The sequence below is a fragment of the Zeus faber genome (assembly GCF_960531495.2).
Source record: "Zeus faber genome assembly, chromosome: 16".
Taxonomy (NCBI): Eukaryota; Metazoa; Chordata; class Actinopteri; order Zeiformes; family Zeidae; genus Zeus; species Zeus faber.
The window spans coordinates 7486788-7512086 of NC_137202.1; the positions used below are offsets into that span (position 1 = coordinate 7486788).

At 43.6% G+C, this 25299-nt stretch overlaps 1 protein-coding gene across 1 annotated transcript in view; it reads left to right on the plus strand.

The window, feature by feature from the left end:
* Positions 1–25299, plus strand: part of dntt (deoxynucleotidyltransferase, terminal) — a gene marked incomplete at its 3' end in the record, with an annotated part of 84646 nt that overhangs the window by 18519 nt on the left and 40828 nt on the right. The window contains exons 4-7 of the mRNA XM_080016942.1: positions 465–635; positions 2991–3062; positions 3284–3407; positions 6270–6402. Coding sequence (XP_079873068.1) covers positions 465–635; positions 2991–3062; positions 3284–3407; positions 6270–6402 — 500 coding nt within the window. The remainder of the gene's footprint in view (positions 1–464; positions 636–2990; positions 3063–3283; positions 3408–6269; positions 6403–25299) is intronic.

Genomic DNA, 25299 nt, shown 5'->3' on the forward strand with positions numbered 1-25299 from the left:
TCCCCTACCCCCGTCCGTCGCCCGCTGTCAGAGCACAGGCCGAGAAGACGCTCGAGCGCTTCCAGCCGGCCTCGGGGAAAGCTTGTTGCGGTTTTGTAGTGTGGAAATGTGCGATTGCGTACGGCAATATATTCCACCACACAGCGTATGCCTTTTCCCGGTCCTCTTCAGGAGCAAATCTATGGGGCCGGCGGTTTTTCGCTTTGGCGGCTGGACCGGTGAGAGGGCTGATCAAAGAGGACTCTGGCCGGAGGGGCGTGCCCTTCTTTCTGTAAATATTCATCGGAACGTCTTTCAGATCAAGGGCGGCGTACCTTTTCCTCGCAAAGTCCAAAAATCTCATGTTAGGACACGTCGTTATCTCAGCCCGGGAGTACCTGTCTTTGGCGTATATTCCCTCTCCCTATCCCTCATCTCTCTCTCTCCCTCCATCTCTCTCTCCCTCCATCCCTCCCTCCCTGTAGGAGGCCTTTGAAGTGCTAGCTGAGAGCTGCGAGTTCAGCGAGCGCGAGGGTCCATGCCTGGCCTTCAGACGAGCTGCCTCAGTGCTGAAGAGTCTGCCCTGGGCGGTGCAGTGTCTGGGGGCAGCCAGGAGCCTGCCCTGCCTGGGGGAACAAACCAAGGTCATCATGGAGGTAAATCCCCCGAGTGAGGCGCTGTCCCCCTTTCACCACAGTTGGTTCAGGTCCATGCGGCCAGCCAATAAGTGACTCGCAACACCCACACAAGTTCACCTGAAGGCCTCCCTCACCCGCCGTGCATTATTCCGACTCAAATGAACGGAGAGTCTGGGCATTTTACAAATCTTTAAACCGACTCGTCAAGAAACCCAATATTCCAACCGGAGCCAAACCTTTCGCAGCCGATCCAGGGGCCGGCGAGCGTATGTTTTAAGTGATGCAAAGAGATGTACAAAAACGTTATCATGTATTCGGAGTGCACAGCCACAAATGTCGACGTGTGCATGGATGCCCTCAGACGCCCCGTGCACAGCGTGAGTGGCAGCTGCTGCCAATGTGGTGGTGGTGTCATTGCGCACACAAGCACGCACACACACACACACACACACACACACACACTTGTCACAGAAACCCACATTCACTTCTCTTCTGAAAAAGAAATGTCACACTGGGTCACTCGGTAAACATTCCCAAACCCCCAGCCGCTCGCAGGGCACAAATCATCGCAGACTGTCATGGAAAGTGTCAGGAAATGTTTACTTGGAGAGAACGAGGAGCCACTGTAGAGGAACAAGGTGAGCCCTTCTCGCTGACACTCTAAACCCCTCCTGCACACTGCGGGGCCCGTGCAAATTTCCAAATGTGTCACGGCCTGGATAGATATCATTACGCTAAATTCCCCCGCGGGAGGAATTTTTTGAATTAGGCCGCCCGACAGAAATGACCTTCTCCCGCCGCCCCATTTTTTTCCCCGCAAATTGAGATGTAGACTGCAAACCGCAAACAAAGCGACGCTATGTGAGGCGGAGAGCAAAACAGCGGACGGACCCGTGAACATCGGAGCGACACTCCGCTGGCTGCTGTTGAGAGAGCGCGTCAGGGAGGAGAAGAAACTAAAAAAAAGCTACTGGCATGAAAGTTTGGGATCGTTGAGGCGGTGCTGTGGGGATGAATGCTTTCACTATGCATGTGTGTTAGTTAATGTGAGCCTGTGTGTGTGTGTGTGTGTGTGTGTGTGTGTGTGTGTGTGTGTGTGTGTGTGTGTGTGTGTGTGTGTGTGTGTGTGTGTGTGTGTGTGTGAATTTGCACGTGTCCGTGCACGAGAGAGTCTATGCAGTCTAGCAGAAGTGTGACTCCCCTCCAAGCACTGAGCATTATCCCTGGGTCTGAGATTGGCGTTAGCCAGGGGGTGGGTGGGTGGTTTGGGGTTTGCGGTGAAGGAGCAGGGTGCGGCAGTGGGCCGTGAAGACTCGCCGGGAACCGGGATCGCATTTGCTCATTGAAACTCTGACGCTCTCACTTCATGCACAAGCTGAGAAAAAGTGTAGGAATTGGTAACAGAAGCACACGGGCCAGCGTATGTCCAAGTGTAGCATAGGCATACTTTACAAGCGCACACACACACATGCATGCATGCACGATTGCACTCATGCACGCACGCACACACGCACACACACACACACACACACACACACACACACACACACACACACACAGAGGATGTATAGGCACAAACATACACACTGACAATAACAGACAATCTGCTAGACCAGCGATCTTTAACCTGTGCCCCCTGGTGGTCTGCACAGGTACTTGCAAGTGAGCTGCCAAATCATTGGCAAAACATAAAGATGAATATACCGTATATACAGTATATATATATAAACTCATAATTTCATGGCGTTTTTCAAGATGTTTATAAAAACTCATTTTATTTTTTTATCTCACTGATCTGTTTTATATTATCTTATTTTATCTGTGACTTTTGCTGTGTGGTGCTCCTTTGATCGTTAAAGCTGCATGACCCGGTAAGGTTAAAATAGGGTTGGAGTCAAAGTCGGACAATACTAATGAAATTATAGTGAGGTTGTTTATAATGTTTACCTTTTAGGCCGTCTTGCCACTTTTTTAATACTGTTGGAAATGAAGGCAGTTAAAATCTGACCAGCAAATTTGTTGTGCTCTGCCCAGAGAGAAAGACCATTAAAACTTGAAACAAAAAGTCATTTCGGAGCAAACATTCGGGGCAAGGGAGAGGTCCTGTTTTTTCTTTTTTTTTATTAATGCCGTAAAACCAGAATTTCCCCAGGTTTCACAACAACAAGGCCACTATTTCTTAAAGAGAAGTAGAAACAGGTGTACTGTAAGAAGTGCCGATTCAAAGTGGAATCAATTTCCAAGTGAGCGGCAATTTTCCAAGGCTGTTGAGCTGACAAAAAAAATTAATAAAATAAATCATTGTGCTTACACTGTAATTGCTCATTTGACGATCTAATTTTATTGTTACCTTTTTTTTTGTTCTTTATAAAGGAGATCCTTCAACATGGCCACTCATTTGATGTGGAGAAAGTACTCTCAGATGAAAGGTACCAGACACTGAAGGTATGTTGGGCAAAACTCCTCATCATATTCACTTTTCTTCACTCCATTCGCCTGCGCTTTGAAAGTCTCGCTCTGAAGTTGGTCCCTGACACAGATTGCAATCAGAGCCCTTGTCATTGAGCATTAGGCGCTGCCTCAATCGGAGCGCCTGAAAGACTGAAAGACTGATTGCGGACTAAAAGACATCCTCTCGCTGCGTCTCCAACCCTCCATCCTGCCAGCTGTTCACGAGTGTGTTTGGGGTCGGACCGAAAACAGGCGACAAGTGGTACCGCCGAGGCCTGCGCTCGCTCAGAGACATCCTGGAGGAGCCCAGCATCCAGCTGAACCGCATGCAGAAAGTTGGTACGGGTCCCAAAATAAAACTTTGAAGGAGATCAGTTGTTAAGTATTATTAGGGGTCCAGCCTACCGGTTTTTAACTTTTTTTTTAATCTATCTTGGCATTCGCCGGGGCTTCCGGAAACACGGCTGCTGCAGTGCGCACAGACATGGTTGAGGTGTCGTGAGAACAGACACGTTTGAGTTTGATCAATTTCGAGCAGAAATTTGTAAAAAAAACTGTCGCAATTTCGTTCATTTCATTAGTCGGCGCAAGCCACTTGCGAATGCCGGCGCTGCGTTTAAAGGAAACTCCGAAAACGGGAACTCGTGCTGCGTTTTACAAAACGTGTGTCACAAACAGCCAATCGTACAGCAGGAGCGCCGGTGCTTCCTGCGCTATCTCTCGCCCGGGGACGAGCTGACACGACGGGTCTTCCTCAAACGCCAATTTGAACATGAGCTCGCCCTCCTCTCAACCCCTCCCCGCCAAAGCAGAGCGATCAAAGAAAGAATCCGTGATTTTCAGTGACGTCTGGTCTGACGCGGTCGGAGAGCGTCCCTCGGTCCTCTCCAAACGTCCCTGCGTATAATCACATAGCGCAGATTCGGGAATCTCGGAACCTGTAATACGTACCTAACATGACTGAACTGGACCCCGTCTACCGCTGCCTGCAGCTATATCTTTAATCAAGATTGATTAATAGTACTGTACCTTCCAGAGGCAAATACAGCTAAACACTAAGTTGCTTCCTATGTTCTGCGGTTGCTGAAACGGTTCCAATTTCCCCCCCAAAAATGTTTTAGCCCCTCTACTAGTGAGCAGCAACATTCCTTTTACTTAATCTCATAGTTGCTTATTTTAGGGGGATTTGGTGCTTACACCTTTTGAAATGGAATGTAACAAATACAAAACACAGCAAAGTTAAGTGATTTTGGTTTTTGTTCTCTCACCATATTGTTCCAATTTTCCAAAACCCGAAAACAGCGACGATAAAAACGATCTAAAATCGTGAGCTATCACCAGGAAAATGGTCAGTAATATGGTCAGTGTGTGCTGGCTAAGCTTTGCAAGTACAGTATGTGTCTTTGTTGGTTTTTGGCTTTTTTATTGTGAAATTCAGTCAAATATTGTATTATGACAAGAAATTCAAAGAAAGAAAAATAAATCCGATCACAATTGCGGGTGTGTGTAAAACATCCACAGATTGAATATTTGAAAAGAATGGAGAACGGTCCCAATGAATACGCCAACCAAGCAAAAATAACCACAAAAAAAAAAAAACCACCACGTAGAGTTTTTTACTTTTCATTATTCATCCAAGGCTTTATTCTGCCGAGCCAGATCCCTGCTGACACTTCTCGGATGTGTGTAGCAAAGCATCAGATGGCAATTTAAAATGACTTCATCTCGCGCTGCTCACACAGGCCCATTTGGTTACAAAGCTCCGTCAGATGATGTATTATGCCGATGGACAACTTAATCCGGACAGTCATGATCCATCAATTCATCCTCCGCCACATCTTACACATCTCCACAGCTACATCTACACAAGGCGTAAAAAAATAAATAAAAATTAAAAGGTTATTTTCTGCCATGCTATGAAGAGGGGCCAAAAAACTGGCAGTGAAATCAAAACTGACCCAGATCAATCTATGATATATATCTAGCTCGCAGGGGAGAAAAACAACATGTGCACATGTGAAACCTGTGTGCGTTTAGTATATGCTGTGTGTGTATATATATATAAAAGTATGTATGTATATACAGTATATATACTGTATGTGTGTGTATATATGTATATATGTTTGTATGTTGTATGTATATATCCATATATGTATGTATGTATATATATATATTTATATATATTTATATATATATATATATATACTGTATATATATACATATATAGATATATACATACAACATACATACATACATATGTAAATAAAAAAAAAAAAAAAAAAAAAAATATATATATATATATATATATATATATATATATATATATATATATTTACGTTGTGTGTGCATATATATACAGTATATATATATCAGATATACAGTATTATATATTCCATATATAAATTATAAAGTATAATGTATTCCATATTAAGATAGTTGCACACCTCTGTGCCTAGCATAGGTATTATTAAAGCGATACTCTAGTTTTTGGGAAATTTAGTGTTTTTGTCTATCTTACCCAGATTCAGGCGAAAAGGTCCACACCATATATTACATTACATTACATTATATTTAGCAGACGCTTTTATCCAAAGCGACTTACAATTATTCAAACACCGACGGACGCAGCCATCAGGAGCAATGAGGGGTTAAGTGTCTTGCTCAAGGACACTACAGCGTGCTAGCAGGAGGAGCCTGGGATGGAACCAGCAACCTTTAGATTACTAGACCACCAGCTCTTCTTGTCTGTATCTGGGTAAAGTAGACAAAAAGATAATTTCCCCCAAGAATGGGAGTGTCCATTTAAATTAATAGTGTTTTGAGGGCCACTGGCTCCGTTATGTTTAAAAATGTTGACGTAAGACCCACTTAACCGTGGGGCTGACGCGTGGAAGGAAGTGATCGTCAGTTAATTTAGCACAGAACTCAGTCCCTTCACCTTTATTTCGGGGTTTTGTTACATAGAAAATCAAGCCGTGTAACTTCAGCTACAGTACAGTGGAAATGCAACGCGGTGCTGTGAGGATAAACCTCTCACACCACATAATAATCCTGTGTATAATAGCCCCCCCCCCGCCATGTCACTCATTATCTAACGCTTAACTTGCCCTGACTTCCCGCTTCCCTTTGACAAAGAAAATGACTTTGACTGACAGCGGTGACTTCAGAGACTAATCGCCACGCGTTCCCCTCTCCCCGAAGGTTTCCTGCATTATGGAGACATCTCCAGGGCCGTCAGCAGAGCCGAGGCGCTGGCCCTGGGGGGCATTATTGACGGAGCTGTCGGCCGCATCACACGGGACGCGGTGCTGGTACTGACAGGTGGCTTTCGCAGGTACACCACTGGCCTCCTCTTCTCCGGCTTGATGTGGTAGTTTGAAGCATAAAAGGCCTCTCTGTCATACTGTCCTTTTGTTTTTTCTGTTGTGTTTTTAATCGAAGGGCACGCCAATGTGTGTGTGTGTGTGTGTGTGTGTGTGTGTGTGTGTGTGTGTGTGTGTGTGTGTGTCCATCCGCTATAAATGGGTAAGAAAGATATTGAAGGGGTTCTCTTAATGACGTTGCCATAATATTTATTTTCTCCTTGGACCTTCCAGCAGGGATCACTGATAAATTGGAAAAACGCCAATGAAATTCCAACATTTACTTAGGCTATTAAGTAATTATGGTCCTACTGCGTCGGACTATTTGCTCACAGCTTGCTCTGTCATCACCTGTCATTGTTTTTTTTTCCTTTGTGTGTTTTTAATGACGGGCTCATGCAGGTCACACAGTGTACCATTAAAGCAATATTTTTCCTTCCGCTTTTCTTTTCTCCGACACACAACCCTCCCACCCTTGCCAGGGAGGTCCATAAGGTACAAGTTGAGAAAAAATATATATATCACATTGGTTACATATGAGAAAATGAAGAAGTGTAGAAAATGGAAAAAGGCCTATATAAGGTCAACATAAAATATGTTAAGTTTACACCACCTTCTCTCTCTTGTATTCAAGAAGGGACATTTACAAAACGATTTAATTACGTATAGTGGTACAGGTAATTATAGGAAATAAGGACAGAAGAGATAAAAAATGGCAGAAAATAATAACAATGATGATGAAAAGGAAAGAATAAGACACCAGCATGCGGGATGTCGGAAACATTGACAGCCAACATAATGTACAATGTGCATAATGTACAATGTGTGTACAATACATTGGATTAAATTGTAAAATCTTGTATATTACCTTTTCAATTTCTGTGGGGTTTCCGCTCTTAACGTGAGCCTCGTCCCGGGTGGCACGCCCATTCATCAAATAGGGGTTGCCTTGTTTTCAGGAAAACATTTACCTCTGTTTGTAATCTTATAGCCAAGTCTCTCCTTATGTGTATGAAGCACATCCCCCACATCCCTGAGCCACTGCTGGAATAGAGGGCGAGCCTCTGTCTTCCACTGTCGTCGGATAAGGTGTTTGGCCAACAGTGTACAGAGGGAAATGCCTCGCCCTTCATATTTATTGACGGAAGAATTAACTACCGCTGATCCAAAGATAGCAAGTAGAGGATCTGGTGTGATTGTTTTATTAAAGGCCTTGGATATATAGTCAAATATAAGAGTCCAAAAGGAATTAAACTTTAGGCGGGACCAGAACTGATGGGTAAGTGTTCCTGTCTCTGGTTGACACTTGATCACATAAAGGAGAGACGCTGGGGTATATGGCATGGAGCCTGGACTTTGAATAATGGAGTCTGTGAACAACTTTGAATTTTGCTAAGGTATGTCTGGCATTTATAGCGCTGTGGTGAATATTATCAAGAATTGCCTCCCGTGCTGCTGCAGAGATTTCAGTATCCAGTTCTTCTTCCTAATCATTTTTCAGTTTGTCATTGGACACCACTACACGAGCCTTTAGAGTATCGTACCAGAATGAGACTGATCCCCTCGTGCCAGGTACCAGATGAAGGAAGCTGTCCAGTACATGTATGTTATGTTTGGCCATATGTTCATAGTGTGGTGTCTGAGCCCTAATTAAATTCCTAATCTGGAGGTACCTGCCGAAATGTGCTGATGGCGGCCCATGCATCCGTTGTAATTGCCGGAAAGACACAAGGTATCCCTCAGCATACAGCTCCATTATTGTGACAATATTTCTGTCTTTCCAGATAGAAAAGACTGGCTCCACCAAGGCAGGAGGAAAGGCATGGCTGTGGCAAATTGGACTGCCTATGTATACTTTGGGCAAGTTAAGAGGAGATTGGATTTGTTTCCATACTTTTAGGGAGTGAAATATGATTGGATTGTTTATATAGGATGGTATCTTTGCCCTGACTGGATTATCAAGTAGGGGCAGGGACGAGAGGGAGAGGTGCAGCTGCACGTAGCCAGTTCAATCTGAAGCCATGAGGGTCTGATCTCGGGGTTGTGGTCTACCGGCAGGCAACCGCGCCAGAGGCGAGTAAGTTCAGATTGGCTGACAGTAGTATATTTTAAATTGCGATAAACCAAAGCCTCCTTCTGCCTCATACTTACATAGATGCTGTTTAGATATTCTGGCCGTTTTGTCGTTCCAAATAAAAGATGATATGATAAGAGTCCAACTTCTTAAAATTGTTAAGGGGGATAAACACAGGGATGCATTGAAAAATATACAAAAATCTAGGGAGGGCAACCATCTTTATAGCGTTAATACGACCGACCATTGAAATGGGCAAAATATTCCAAACTTCCACATTCTGCTTCAACTGCTGCATCTTGCATTCCCAGGTACAAAAGCTTCCCGTGCTCTCGTGCAGCATTTATACCTAACGTTTTGAATTGATCCCTTGCAAGATGTGGTGCATAGAACATTTATGTTCACTATGCCTGATATGGGCATCGGTTCGCTCTTCTCCCAATTGATCGTGTAACCTGAAAAGCTTCCAAAGGTATCGATTTAGCGTCATAGTGGTGGGATGGATGGTTTGGGTGACAAAAATATATAGTAGAATATCTAATATATCTCTTATTGTCATTGTAGAAGTAGGATACAACAAAATTTGTCCTCCGCATTTGACCCATCCTATACCTTAGAGCAGTGGGCAGCCGCAGTGCAGACAGTAATACATACTCCTGTACAGCAGGAGTATGTACCCTAACATACGTTTTTTGATATTCTTATATCATCTTCGAATAGAGATAAGTTGTTAACTGTGTTGTGAATTTGAATTGGGGCAACATAATGACTTGCTCGAATTGGGCTGGCTAGAACCTCCATAGCTAAATTAAAGAGATATGGCGAACAGGAGAAACCCTGGCAAAACGCCTCTCTGAAGTTGAAAAGATTGTGAGATCTCACCGTTAGTAATAATTGATGCTTGTGGGTGGGCATAAATAATACCAATCCAGTTTATAAACTCTTTACCAAAACCAGTTTGATGGAATTCATTATATGAGCTATGCATAGTCAGTTTTTCAACGCTTTACTCAATATTTTAATTTGCATTCCATTCCGAAATTGCACGGTATGATGACATTTCCAAAGGGTCTCTGTCTTCGTCATCACCCCTTTGTACAGTCGTGCCCTTTAAATGTGCGGCGCATTTTGGCCAAACAAACCCAAAGCCTTGCAAAAAATTCCAGCCGCAAACCAGTTGTCTATGAGGTAAATAATTGAAAGGCAGAGAGAGGTGAGGATGGTTCTTGACAGGGATGACAGACCTCCAACTGTTTATCAGGTTACAATGTTTTTGTCTCTTTTTGTTTTGTGAGAATTAGAGGTGGTTGCATTCCTCCTTGTCCTCCTTCAAAATATTTTGAGTAACAATTTAGAACCTTCTGTAGCAAGGGACCTTAGCAAGAGTCTCTGACAGAGTTATCGGTTACTTTACCTATGCACAGAGGAACGACAGAGACCGGAAGGAGGTGATGCAAAGCGTGCGCCTACGAGACGCCGCTTTGCCGCTGGTCCACCGGCAGCTGCATTTTAGATTCTGGCTTTTCCGTTCTCTTTGAGTAGTAGCATGGGTTGCTCCGATGGTTCCTCCAAACAGTACCACCTTGCTTGTGGGGACTTTTTTGGGGACGAGGGACTATCCAAGTGGAACCAATTTCAGAATGAAATTCTTCCCGTGGTGAGGGTTAGTTCTTAAGTACTGGGAACTAAGTTCCTGGTTCCAAAAATGGTTCCTGTGGTGGAAAAGGGGCTTATGCTAATCAGAGACTTTGAACTCTGGTCTGAAGTGGGCGTGCTAAATTTGCATTGCGTAGTGGGAATTGGGGCCTTTTTTTTTTTGGACAGCGGTGCTCGTCATGCACTACACAGCCACCATGGATGGGGAAAAAAAAGCATTCAACATTAAACCGTTAAAGGAGAGATTGCAGCAGAAATGAAATTTGGTTAAGTAAATACAGTATCTCCACAAGAGCAGAGTTTGGTGAACGATGTCGGGAAAGAGATTGGAATATAACGGGTAGGCTTGGAGCATCGTGGGTAGCTGAGATGGGGAAGAAAGAGAAGAACGCAACAAGATTTATTGATCGGGAAACCGAGAGAGGTCTGCGAGACACATGGCACGTCTTCAAAGTCAGGGAGGGGAAGCTCACTTCCTGAGTCTCTTTTTCGGTTTATGTTTACTGTTAAGTTTACCTTTTGGTATTGCACCTATGTGTTTGTATTTACGGTACTTCTGTTCCATTTAATCAGGGTAATGCACATGTGCGTATGCTTCTTCCTGTTCCGGGGAATGGAGGCTATGTTGTGTACTTGACTGCTGGTCAGTAAAGTATTCAATTTAAAGTTGGTTTCTCTCTCTTTAATACGAGTTAACATTGGTAGCAGAGGATGGTTCCAGTCAACTAAAAGGTCCCGCCAGGATTGGACGGAAGGTTCGTATGACAGTTGGAAGAATGAGCTTGAAATATGGAAAAGGATTATGGAGTTAGACAAGAAAAAGCAAGCGCTCGCTGTTGCATTGTCGCTCACGGGGCGAGCAAGAGAAACGGTGCTGGAAATTGTGGGACGGGACTTGGACAACGATGAAGGTATGAACACATTAGTCACGGCACTTCATTTAATGTTTCGAAAAAAGGAGAAAGATAGTGCCTGTGAGGCATACACAAACCGTGACAGTCAATGCACTGCTATGGCCATTGGGGACTTCATCTTTGATTTCGAACAGAGATATGACCGGATTAAGAACCACAACATGGTTCTCCCTGATGCAGTGCTAGCTTTCAAATTGTTAGATTCCGCCTGTTTGGATATTAAGAACAAGCAGCCAGCCTTAACAGATTTTTTGGTGAAACTCTCAGACCTAATCCCGTGGGAATTCAGATTAGGCAAGATGGCGTGTACTTCACCGACCAAAGGAGAGGGGGCAATGTGCCATCTCAGATCAGCCAAGAGTGGGTGCCATAGAAATGCACAAATCCTTTGGATAAGTATGGGAGAAGAACGAAATGTGCTGTTTGCCAAAGCACTTTTCATTGGGATTGCCCACACTGGAGCAAAAAATGTAAAAATTACAAGTGACAATGCAAAGACAGATGACATGGTTGAAAAAGTTAACATCACATTTTTTGCCCATGATCCTTTTCTTGACACAGAGATCTTTGTTGTTAAGTCTTTAGGAGCTGCTGTCATTGACACTGCATGCACGCACACAGTCTGTGGAGGCAAATGGCTGGATCATGGCAGTGAATTGAATCTCAGTGTGGTGGTTGGACTATCCAATGCTGCAAGTCACAGTACTTTCAAATTTGGAGATGGTAGAGCTGTCACTCCACTTAAAAGGGTTAAAATTCCAGCAAAGATTGGTCAGACAACGTACCACATTAAAACGGAGGTGGTGCCAGAAGACCCTCCTCTGCTATTGAGCAAAGCATCACTTAGAAGGCTGGGGCAGTCCGAGATATTGAAAATGACAAAGCAGTGATGTTCAAACAACCAATCACACTTGAACTGACTGCCTTGGTACATTATTGTGTCAACATTCAAGACAGAGTGTGCAAAGACTACGCGGTTGAAAGTGAAATGGACAATCAAATTCTAGCAGTGACAGAAATTATGACCAAAGAAGAAAAGCACAAATTCCTGCAAAAGCTACACAAGCAGTTTCGACATGTGTCTGTGGAAAAACTTCAAAGACTGTTGAGTAGCTCCGGTAACACAGATGGTGATGTTGTCTCTATTCTAGAGAAGATAGTGAGCAACTGTGACACTTGTCAGAAATACAGCAGACTTCAACACAAGCCTGCTGTTGGTTTGCCCCTGGCATCCAAGTACAATGAAACGGTTTCAGTAGATGCACACGAACTAGGGTCGAGCTTATGGTACCCACAGATAATTGACCATTTCACACATTTCAGTGCTGGAAGCATTCTTAACACTCAAAAAATCCTCAGAAATTGTGAAACACTTAATTCATAACTGGAAAAATGTCCATGGGCCGCTACAGAGACTGTATAGTGACAATGGTGGAGAATTCAATAATGATGAAGTGAGAGACATGGCTAAAAATTTCAACATTGAGATAAAGACACTGTTGGCCTTTACTTGTGCGACGTGGCTTCTCTGCGGCGGGTGCCCCAGGTGCTGGGGTTAGCAGAGGGCCTGTATACCTGGCGGACTGCCGGCATCCCCGGGGGAGGGGGGTGTATCATCGAGGTGCCCCGCGCTGGGCACACGCTGCTACGTGTATGGGCACTTGGCACTCACGCCGGGCGGGGCGTCTGGTCGGCTGCGGTGGGGCGGGCCTCCCCCTTGTGCGGGGCGTGGGTGGGCATGGGGGTCCTGCCGACTCACCCTTGGGGCGGGTGGCTTGGGCGGGGTGTCGGTCTGTCGCCGTGGGGCCGGGATCTGGGCCCGCGGTCCGTGCCTTGCGCCCGTGGCCCGGGTTCTGTGTCGGCGGCGTCTTGTGCCTGCAGACGGGGGTTGGTTGTATGTGTGCGCCCTCTGGCTTCTCTGGGGGCTGGGGGGTCTTCTGTGGCTGGAGGGCAGGGTACCCAGGGCTTTCCTGCGGCTGTAGGGTGTCCACGTGGCTGCAGAGTTCAGGGGGGCTTCGAGGCCCCTTGCACTGCTTGGAGGCGCCTTGACATATAACTGACCTTCTACACCAGTACCAATGGGGATATGTCATGTACACCCACCGGTGGACATTTCACACACACACACACACACACACACACACACACACACACACACACACACACACACACACACACACACACACACACACACACACACACACACACACACACACACACACACACACACACACACACACACACGCACATGCACAGACACACATACACACACACACACCACCACACCTGCTTCAAGTGCACCCCAGCACCCTCCTGGTTGCATTCCCTTTCCTCCCTCATTTACTGCCATAACTATGACAGGAAGAGGCCACGTGACCAGTTGTAGTTCCAATTTTCCTCGACCTAATTCATTGTTTTTCAATACATGTTGTCATCCAATGTTCATGTTTTTGTGTAAATGTTGTTTGTTGTGTATTTGTCTCACCAGTGGTGTTTCTCCCCCTCTTGGAGTAGTGATCAGTTGTTTATAGACCCAAACATGATGAATAGTTCTCCAAAGAGGGGGGTTGGTGGTGGCTGTCCATAACCAGAAACTGTGCTCTTGTCATTCTACAGGTTGTCCACAGGACAGAGTTATTGCAGCAATTGTTGATGATTAAAGAATTGATAAAGAGTTGCATTGTAGGTTGAGAACCTGAACTCCACTTGCAGACTAACTCTGTCCTGGATTCAATGGCATACAAATACTCTGTGTTGTATGCCCAGCATCCTGACAAAAAAAAAAAAAAAAGACAACAGATCCTCCTTGAGAGGCGCAATCAAACACTCACTGATATTCTGACTCAGGTTAAGCAGAATAATACCTGTAACTGGGAAACAGCACTTGAATGGGCTTTAATGGTAAATAACACAATGCACCACCCCATTGCGACAGCCAATACCAACTTGGCATTTGGATAGAACCCAAAACTCCCCTCTGTGCCGATTGACAGCCCACCTGCAACTGAAAGGACAACAATGAGTGCCTGGGTTAGGGAAACACTTTTCTGCTCTGCACGCAGCACAAAAGTCCCTCACAGAAGCGGAATGCTCTGACAGAATACAAAGGGCAGCCTCGTCCCATCGAAATATGAAACTGTTTACAAAGTGTTCTACAAGTGCATTGACTCTGCTGAATAGAAAGATTCAAGATGTTTATTTGTCAGATACATATACTGTTTGTAGTGAAATGACATTGCAACTCACCTGGAGATAATGCACAATAAGTACTAACTGGTCAGCTAACGGGTACAATAACTAACTAATTAACAAACTATCTAAACTAACTGATTCCTAAAAACCAATTCAATTAGTAAATAGAATAAAATAAGGGTAAAAAAGGGTAATATACAAAGTGGGACTACAAAATAGAAATAAAAGGAATAGACTGTTTTGGTATATACAGATAAGTGATGTGGGGATGGTCTGGTTGAACAGCCACATCTGACCTGGATCTAGGTGATTGGGTCAGAGTGGCTGCATACCTGTTGCTCCTTTGTTGGTCTAATGAACAGCAAGTAAAACTGCCATCCCCACACTCAGGCTAGGAGCCCTGTCATGATGTGTCCGATCTACTCCTGTCTATTTCCATCTAGCCTTCTCTTTACAATAAACTGGTGTCCACAACCCATTGTCTTCTGTGTCTCTGTGCCGGAGGGCACTAAAAACACCACTCGGGTGGCAGAACTGCCACAAGATGTGTGCAGTAAAGTGCCATATGAGTAAAGTGTGGTAGTGTATGTGGAGATATACAACAATATGGCACAGCAATAGTCAAGTGAAGTCACACTTTATTTATAGAGCGCATTTCATACCAGGGCAACACAATGCGCTTTACAAAGAAATACAAAAAAGAAAGAGAGAACATAGTTGTCAGCCGGTCATTACAAAAGAATGCCCCTGAAACAACAGCAACAACAAAAGCAACAACAAAGACAACAAAAACAACAATAAAAGCGACTCCAACCACAGTGGCAGCAACAGCAACAGAAAACAACAGCAGCAACAACCAGAAGTGGTAGCTCTCACCAGAACTGGAAAGGTCACTCAGGTTTGAAATGGTTAAGTCGAGGTATAAGGTTACGGGTTACGTTAAGTTGAGGTATAAGGTAAGCGAGAGTTAAGTTTAGGTATAAGGTTAGCAGCAGCAACGACAACACCAGTTAAAGTATAAGGTTAGCGGCACCAACAACAGCACCAGCAGCAGCAGTAATGACAACATCAGCAGTGTCAATACCAGCAGCAGACAACAGCAGCAATAAAAACAGCAACAGCAACAGTGCACAAGCGAAGATGTCACTGGGACCAGAAGTGGTAGCTCTCACCGGAACCAGAAATCTCCTCATCTGTATTGAGTCAACCGTGTGTACCATCTCATCTCAACGAAGTAAAGCGCAGCAAAGACATCACCGGAACTGGAAGTGGTAGCCCTCACCGGAAACGGAAATTTCAACTGTGTGCACCATCTCATCTTAATCCAGTCACGGTCCTTTAATTAGCGACCCTAAGTTACGGGTCAAGTTTCCAAACAGACCTCAGGAGGGAGCTCCTTTTGATTCTCTCTCTGCAAAAACACATCCTTCTTATGATCCTCTAAGTGTAATATCACAACAGAAACAACCACAGCAACAAAAATAGCAGCAATTTCAACACCAGCAGCAACAACAGCAAAACCAAGCAGGAACAACAACAGCAACTCACACGCAAAGGCTTCACCGGAACCGGGAGTGGTAGCTCTCACCGGAACCGGAAAAGTCACTCAAGTTAGAGATGTTAGATTGATTGTTGAGTTGAGGTAGAGATATTTAAATTAGGGTACAGGGTTAGAGATGGTTAAGTTTAGGTATAAGTCTAGGGATTGTTATGTTTAGGTATAATGTTAAGGAATAAGGTCAGAGATGGTTACGTTTAGGTATAAGGTTAGCAGCGGCAACAACACCACCAGCAGCAATGACAATGCTAGCGGCTACTGTACCAGCAGCAACAATAGCAGCAGCAAAAACAACAGCAACAGCAACAGCAGCAGCGACAGCGCACAAGCGAAGACGTCACGGAAGTGGTAGCTCTCACCGGAATCAGAAATCTCATCTGTATTGAGTCAACAATTCTCAGGGAAGCAACGAACAGCAAAGATGTCACCGGAACCGAAAGTGGCAGCCCTCACTAGACACTGAGATTTCAACTATGCGCACCATCTCATCTAAATCCAGTCACGGTGGATGGTTAAGTTTAGGTATAAGGTTAGCAGCAGCAACGACAATACCAGCATAAACAATAGCAGCAATAGAAAATAGCAGCAACAGCGCACAAGCGAAGACGTCACCGGAACCGGAAGTGGTAGCTCTCATCGAAACCAGAAATCTCCTGATCTGTATTGAGTCAATAGTGTGTACCATCTCATCTCAACGAAGAAACGCAGAGCAAAGACGTCACTGGAACCGGAAGTGGTTACCCTCACCGGAAATGGGAATTTCACTCTGTGCACCATCTTATCTTAATCCAGTCACGGTCCTTTAATTTGCATCCCTAAATAACGGGTCAAGTCTTTCATTCTGACCTCGGGAGGGAGCTCCTTTTGACTATCTCTCCGAAGACACACCCTTCTTATAATCCTCCCACTGTAATATCACAACAGAAACTACAACAACAGCAACAGAAATAGCAGCAGTAGCAGCAGCAGAAACATCAACTCCAGCAGCAGCAACAAAAAACAACAGCGAAAAAAAAAGGCAACAGCAACGCACACGCAAAGAAGTTACCGGAACCGGAAGTGGTAGCTCTCACCGGAACCGAAGAAGTCACTCTGGTTAGAGACGGTTAAGTTGAGGTATAAGGTTAGGTGTTTAAGTTAGGGTATAGGGTTAGACATGCTTAATTTTATCCATAAGGTAAGCGAGGGTTAAGTTTTAGGTATAAGGTTAGCAGCAGCCATAGCACCAGCACCAGTAGCACAGACAGACAGACAGACAGACAGACAGACAGACAGACAGACAGACAGACAGACGGACAGACGGACAGACAGACGTCAGTCAGTCAGTCATAGACTGTAGCGAACAGCAAGGTTTTTAACCTGCTTTTAAAAGTATTCAGTGTGGGGGCCTCTCTCAGGTCCCTCGGCAGGGTGTTCCTTTTACTTGGGGCATAGATACAGAAAGCAGCTTCTCCCGCTTTAGAGTTGGTACGAGGGATAGTTAACACACCACTGCCTGTGGACCTGAGAGTTCTTGCTGGTTCGTGTATAATTAGCATTTATTTTATATACTGAGGTGCAAGGCCATTTATAGCTTCATATACAAGTAGCAGAATCTTAAAATCAATTCTAGTTTTGACGGGGAGCCAATGTAGAGATCTAAGAACAGGTGTGATGTGTTCAAACTTTTTTGTCCCAGTGAGAACGTGTGCAGCTGCATTTTGGATTAACTGTAGCCGCTGCACAGCTGATTCTGGGAAGCCGGTGAATAGGCCATTACAGTAGTCCAATCTACTCGTTATGAATGCATGGATTAATTTTTTTCGGAGTCTGCTTTTGGCAGGAAGCCTCTTTTTTAGATGGTAGAAGGCTGATTTTGTGATTTGATTTATATGGCTCTTAAAATTTAGATCTCCATCTATGATTACACCCAGATTTTTGGCTTCATTCTTGCTCTCCAGTGACAGAGAACTGAGATGAGCTGCAATTTTCTGTCTTTGAGCCTTTGCACCAAAGATGAGTATTTCTGTTTTGTCTTTGTTCAGTTGTAAAAAGTTCTTTGACATCCATGCATTAATATCATTAATACAGTGAGGGAGTGTATGGGGAGTAGGTCATCAGGAGATAGGCATATGTACAGTTGTGAATCATCTGCATAATTATGGTAATTTATTTTGTGTTTCTTTACAATATGTGTCATAGGCATAGGCATAGAGGTTAAACAATAATGGTCCCAGAATTGAACCTTGGGGCACTCCACATACAATATCCACTTTGTTTGACACAAAATCTCCAATGGACACGAAGAACTGCCTGTCCTGTAGGTAGGTTTTGAACCAATTTAGAACCGGGCCAGATAGGCCAACCCATTTTTGTAATCTTGCTAATAAAATCTGATGGTCAACAGTGTTGAAGGCAGCACTGAGATCCAGGAGCAAAAGAACAGATTTTTTTTTTCCATCAGTGCTTACATGTAGATCATTCAGAGCTTTGATAAGTACTGTTTTTGTGCTATATTGAGGTCGAAAGCCAGATTGATAGGTGTCTAGAAGGCTGTTTGAGGTTAGATGGTTGTTAAGCTGAAGGTAAACTGTTTTTTCAAGTATTTTGCAGAGGAACAGCAGGTTGGAAATGGGCCTGTAGTTGGCAATAACTGTTGCATCGAGATTGCTCTTCTTCAGGAGTGGTTTAATGACAGCTGTTTTAAATGCTGCAGGGAATATACCTGATGAAAGAGAGCCGTTTAAAATGTCTAATACCTCATGTGCTAGGCGGTTAAAAACTGTTTTAAAAAATGTGGTAGGGAGGGGGTCCAGGCAGCAGGTGGAGGACCTGAGCTGACCGACAATATCGTCCAGTCTTTTTATGTCCAAGGGGACGTAATGAGACATGGCAGCAGTCATATTACTGGAGAACTGGAGGGTAGGTTAGTTTCTGGATGTTGAGGCACTAATATTCTGTCTGATAGAGATAATTTTGTAACTGAAGAATATAGCGAACTCCTCACATTTTTCAGTGGAGAGCATCTCTGATTGGGGTTGTAGATGGTGGATTAATAAGTTGATCAACAGTGAAGAAGAGCACTTTACTATTGTTGAGGTTTTCATTAATGATTTTAGAGAAGAAAGACTGTCTGGCCTTTTTCTTTATTGTATCGATTGAGTTTATCCTTGTAAATTTCATGATGAACCTGAAGATTTGTCTTTCTCCATTTTCGTTCTGTCTGGCGACACTCTCTCTTAAGCTGCGTAATAACTGCTCCATTTCTCCAGGGGGCTTTTTGTTTTTCTATGTTTTCTTGTATGATATTTTGTATTTTGGAGTTCAAGTTGTTCACAGGATCCTCAGTTGATGATGCCTTGAACAGTGGTAACTCATTTACTATTCTCTTAAAGGTTTCAATGGTATTATTGTTAATGATATGTTTTTTAATTGAAGCTCTGTCTCAGTCTCTCTGTCCTCACTGCTTGACTGCGGAGACCCTTGCCCGACTGCAGCAGCTGGAACAGTCTGTTTTTTGGATGGTGAGGATCCTTCATGACACTGAATCCAACGCTGCAGATACCCCTCCCATGCTAGAAAATGGAGACAAAATTACAGAACATGATGTAGACAGTGACCTTGACAACACAGTAGAAGAAAAGCATGTCCCTACTCAAATGATAAGACAAACAGAACGATGCAATCAGAAGGCAGGACAGACAGTGCAATACACTGAAAGAGGCAGTGGAACCAAACATACTGCTAAAGTCATTGGCTGTGCATGGAAAGCAAAATGAAAGTACAAGCACTGGCACAACTTGCAATACTCCGAACCAGCTATCATTTCAGGCAAGTCAGGGTCAGCTGACCTATTGGAAGTTGATAATTTGCAAAGTGATCCTGTGGAAAATCCAGGACCCAGCCTTGACATTGATGAGGATGATGTTTTGGTAATGAGTGATGTATCATTTGATTCTGCAAAGTAAAATTAGCTCTGCAATTGGAAGAATAATGGGGTGTTTGAGGAGATCACAGATATTGGACAAAAGCGGGTCTCTACAAGATAGGTTTGCACTTTAAAAGAGACCTAGAGTGGCATAGTTCCTAATCGAGCCTACAGTAGTTGCAAGAGGTTTTGAAGAACTGGATATTAAGGGACTTAGGACAACTGTACATATGCTTTAGACTCCCTTCAACTCATCTTGGCAGTAATTTGCCAAAAACACAGGAGACTGAATTCCAGGGACATCAGAACTGCACTTCTCCAAGGAGCTGAGCTTTCAAGAGACATTAACATTCACCCTCCTCCTGAAGCAGTGTGGGTAAAATTTGGGAGCTCAAGAAATGTGTCTATGGCCTGGCTGATGCTTCACTTTACTGGTACAATGTGAGTGAAAAACACAATGAAAAGAGCGGGAGGCAGATTGTCACAGGTCGATCCTGCTGTGTTTTACCGGATGGATCAAGACTGTTCATGGAATCCTTGCATGTGACTGATGGCTTTTTTTGGGGTGGCTCAACCGACTTTGCAGCCACAGTGATTCCACAGCTGAAGGCTGAGAAAAGACTTTGTCTGGAGATGAGCACTTTCAAAGTATCTGAGCTCATAAGATCCAGCATGTTCTTCGGTCAACTACAAAAGAACAGCTTGCCGACTGCTTGACTTAAAAAAAGAGCACAGACACTTGGGCTTCTCAAGGCACACCATAATGGCACATGGCTTTTGAAGTAAAGCATCCTGTTATAAAATTCATTTTTATTATTATTCTCCTGGATTTATCTCCCAGATTTTATTATTATTATTTTTTATATGGATAAAAAAGAGAGGGAGCTTGTTAAGTTTGCCTTTTGGTATTGCCCCGATGTGTTTGTATTTACGGTACTTCTGTTACATTAAATCAGGGTAATGTGCATGTGCCCGTCCTTCTTCTTTTTCGGGGGAATGGAGGCTATACTGTGTACTTGACTGTTGATCAGTAAAAAAAAGTATTATATTTGAAGTTTGTTTCCTGGTCTTTAAAACAAGTTAAAGACCAGTTACTGTCATCATCATCATCATCATCATCATCATCATCATAGGAGGGTAATACATGTAGATATTATGGGTTTTCCGTCAGATAAGGGACCATACCTCTGTCAAATTGAGTTTTTGCCCGTTTACTTGTCAACACACACATTTTACATTACACCCAACCATAGCTCACAGGATAGCTCACATTTTTAGATTTTTAATATTGCCTCCGCTTTCGGGTTTGAAATTTTGAACGATATGATGAGAAACCTTCCTTCAAATTATGTCCTGGTCTCACTGACACGGAAATTTTTTTGCCATGTTTTGTATTTGTTAAAGCAGCACTACTGGCTGAGGGCCCTTGGGGCGGTGAAGCGGCTACATTTTGTTTGAGCATTATTACCGGACATTTCATGATTTGTTTGACGATTTGTTTTTTGTTGTTCTTTTTTACAAATTTTACTAGGCAAAAAAAAATAAAAAATGAATTACCAGAGCCAAACAGCAAGGAAGTGGCGTAGTGCCGTAAAGCGTAGCACACTTTTCCTGTGGTTTCGTACCCAAACACAGAATTTACATAGTGCAAAAACAGGGGTTTAGAAGGGTGGGTGGGAATGAAAGAGGGGCCATTCTCCATATTACAAGTCAGTGTACCATCAAAATGATTTGGAAGCTGTTATTTAAAGATAAAAAATGTTAAAGTGTTGCTTTAAATGCAAACTATTCATTAAAAAAAACCAAATGAAATCAACAGCATTTGAGAAAAGTATGTGTTTCAGATCATTTTAAGGAAGGTTTCTCACCACATCAACGGCAAAAGCCTGAGAATAGAGACATGTGTGTGTGAGTGTGTGCTATCTCAGGAAAATAAACAGGGGTAAGTAAAAGGGCTAACACTCAATTTGACACCCCTAGGGTCCTTTAATAATTGATCTGTGTCATTTTGAAAAAAAATATGGTTTGAGATATTTGAAACAGAGCAACTCTAATAACAGTACTGTCATCAATAAAAGTACTATCATACAGAAAATAGTTCTGTGCTCACAGAAAAGTGCCACAGAAAAATGCACATCAGTCAGTTGAAAGCACAATTTTATGTACCTGTGATAAACCAACAAATGCCATTGCAGATTGACGACTGATCTTCACAGAGAAAAACACGCAACTTGCAAAATACATTTGGCAAACAGGGTATTTCTGTTCCAAGATGTCATCGATTAAAATCTCTGCTAAACCATCGACTTCTGAGGGAGATGGCAATAGCAAGGTTGCAAGGTGGGGGCAGGTGACAAGTCCCAAAGTGATTTTCCAGTACGGAGTGGTTTTAAAAAAAGATCAACCTGGAAACACAGCCTCTATCATTCCCATAACGCGACAGAAGTGCCACTAAAGATCTGTGTATTTTTCCTGTGCGAGGGTAATCACTTATCACGGCCCTGAATTATAACTCAAATTATAATGTCATTAAATGGATGACAGGAGATGACATCACCTCCAAAAAAAAAAAAAAAAAAGAAAAAGAAATCAATAATTATCCGAAGGCACAGGGGAAATAATTTATGCATGTATCTAATCTCATCTCCTCTTTTGAACAGTCGATCACAACGTCAGGAGCTGCGCGTCCAAATAATCTATAGTGGAATGGTTTGCACATTTCAAAAAAGTTCTATATATGCCCTGGCTGATGAGTAACTCAACTGGCAACGTTCCGTCTTCTCGCTTGTCAACCTGCGACGACAGAGAGAGAGAGAGGGAGAGAGAGAGAGGGAGAGAGAGAGAGAGAGAGAGAGAGAGGACAATTAACCACATTTATTTTAAACTCACTGTTACTGACACCTCTGAAACTATCCTGCCATTTGACACGCTTGGTGCATCAAACCTGATGACGGCGGGATAATTAAAGTCGGAAATCACCCAGTCAACGTGCCATCGCTCTTGATGACCTTTGCAATAGCAAGGTTAGTGGAGGTTTTTTTTTTACAGCCAATACAGGTAATTTAAATAAAAAATTCACTTGAGCCTGACATCTCCATGTCCATGTACTGTGACATACCTTTATGTGAGAACTTAAAAATCCAATATGAAATTAATTTGACCTTTGAGACCTTTATGTTAACACCAATTATGTTTCAAACCACAGGGGTTACATCCATTTAAAAAAAAAAATAATAATAAAATATTTACAGCATGATGGTTTACAATGGAATGAGAAATGGCTTTAAATATTCAACGCGAGGCACTTGATGAGCATTAACTGTGCCGTCTCGCCTTCCCTCCGCTGCTTCTCTTTTAAAAGATTAACAAGCCGTCTTGGTACGCTGCCATAAGAACCTCCAAATGTTGCTCGCCGGAATCCATAATTGATCACATTTCATCGTGTTTGACTGATGACAGCTTTTGAAGATAATCTCTTGAATTGGAATTCAGCTACTCTGCGGCGAAGAAAAAAAAACAACAAACCCTTTCCCAAATAATTTGCGAGTTTGCAGTTTTTCTGTAGCGGCCTCGCTTATGTGGAGCACAACGCTAAATGAAATGCGAGTGATTATTATTCATAATATCTACAATGTGCGCTCGTTGTTTACCTGTGTGATTGTTGTTCTTTATCCCAGTTCGGATCTCATCAGTTATTTCTCCCGTAAACGGGAACGGAGCGACTTGACTTGAAGCCGAGTTCTTTGCTTTCCGCCCCCTTTCAGCGCCGCGGCGCATTGCGGGCGAACTGAATGCTTTTCTTTGTGACAATCCACCGGCGGCAACACTTCCGACGCCTGTATTATTCATACACCTGGCCCCCGTCGTCTTTGCAAATTGTGTAAATATTCTGAAGTACAGGCTTAATAATTCATTCTTTTCCCTCACGCGATGGGGGCGAGCTCTGGCTAAATTCATCTGAAGGTAAAGTAGGGAAAAAATAAAAAATAAATAAAAAGGAACAAAACAAGCAAAGCAAAGCAAAATATTCCAGGCCTATTTCACACGGCTGTTATTAGCCCGTTATTTAAGGAGTCATGTTGCGTCAGCGGTCCATTAGTTGTCCATCGCTCTCAAGAGTCTTCATGCTTGGAGCTTAGCACTAAATAAGTCACCGGGTAACCGCGCCGGAGACGACTGTCAGAGATATTTATATTTTTAAAAATAATCGTCTCTTTGCTGAGCGTCAGATGTGCTGTCATCGCTTTTTCCGCTGACTGCGGACGATTTAGGAGGAGGAGACACACTGGTGCTCCGGCTCAATCAGTAAAAAGACTCAAATTAGCTCAAGGGAGCAAGCAGACTCGATATGACTGCATGCACACACACACACACACACACACACACACGCACGCACACCCACGCACACACACACACACACACACACACACACACGTAGATACACACACAGACATAGGCACACACACACACAGGCACACACACACACACACACGTACACACGCACACACACACACACACACACACACATGCACTCACACGCATGCGCACCCACGCACACACACACACACACACACACACACACACACACACACACACACACACACACACACACACACACACACACACACACACACACACACACACACACACACACGTAGATACACACACAGACATAGGCACACACACACACAGGCACACACACACACACGTACACACGCACACACACACACACACACACACACACACACACACACACACACACACACACACACACACACACAGAGAAATGCACACAAACACGCTAAGATCAAATCCTGCTTTTTTTTTTTTTAAGTTGATTAGGAGTAAACTGAATTTATGCTGATGATCTTTCTCCCTTTTGGCCTTTTTGCTATTCACCGCACACATTTATGCAGTTCACTCCACCGCATTTTGCTAGCGCAGCAGAGGCTAGCTCGCTGATTCATTTAACAACTTGTGCCGCGCGAGCCCGGAGAAGAAGTGTTGATGGAAGCGCCGCGCTGCCAATTAACAGCGTTTGAGGGTTTGGGAGGAAAAAGTCGCTCATTCAGCACGGCCGGGATCTACGGCGCATTTTAAAATAGGCCTGTCTCATTGTCCGAAGCTTCTTCCCAGAGTCTGCTTCTCAGTGGGGTGGCCGTTTTAAAGGACCCTAGATAAACCAAGTACCTCCCGTTCCCACCAAGACGCTCACATAACACAGTAGATTAAAGAGGCTCCCTTTCACCAAGTTATTATATGGTCCTTGAGGTCCCCAAAACATGTTTTTTTTTTTTTATATTCTGCTGAAAATACCACTGAGATTATGCGTTTGAGCGATTATAACATGCATCCAATTCACCCTGTCTGAAAAGGGGTTGGAGGAGCCACCCTACCGAGGCCCCTAATTCTGTGAGCCAATGGCATTTGAGCATGGCTTCCGGGTTCGATTGTATTTACTCCGTAACTTTCACCGGTTTCACCTTATCAGTACACAAAAATCTGTTTCGAAACAAATTTGAGGCAAGAAATAAGCAATCCAGTTGCTGAATCGTCACTCATATTATA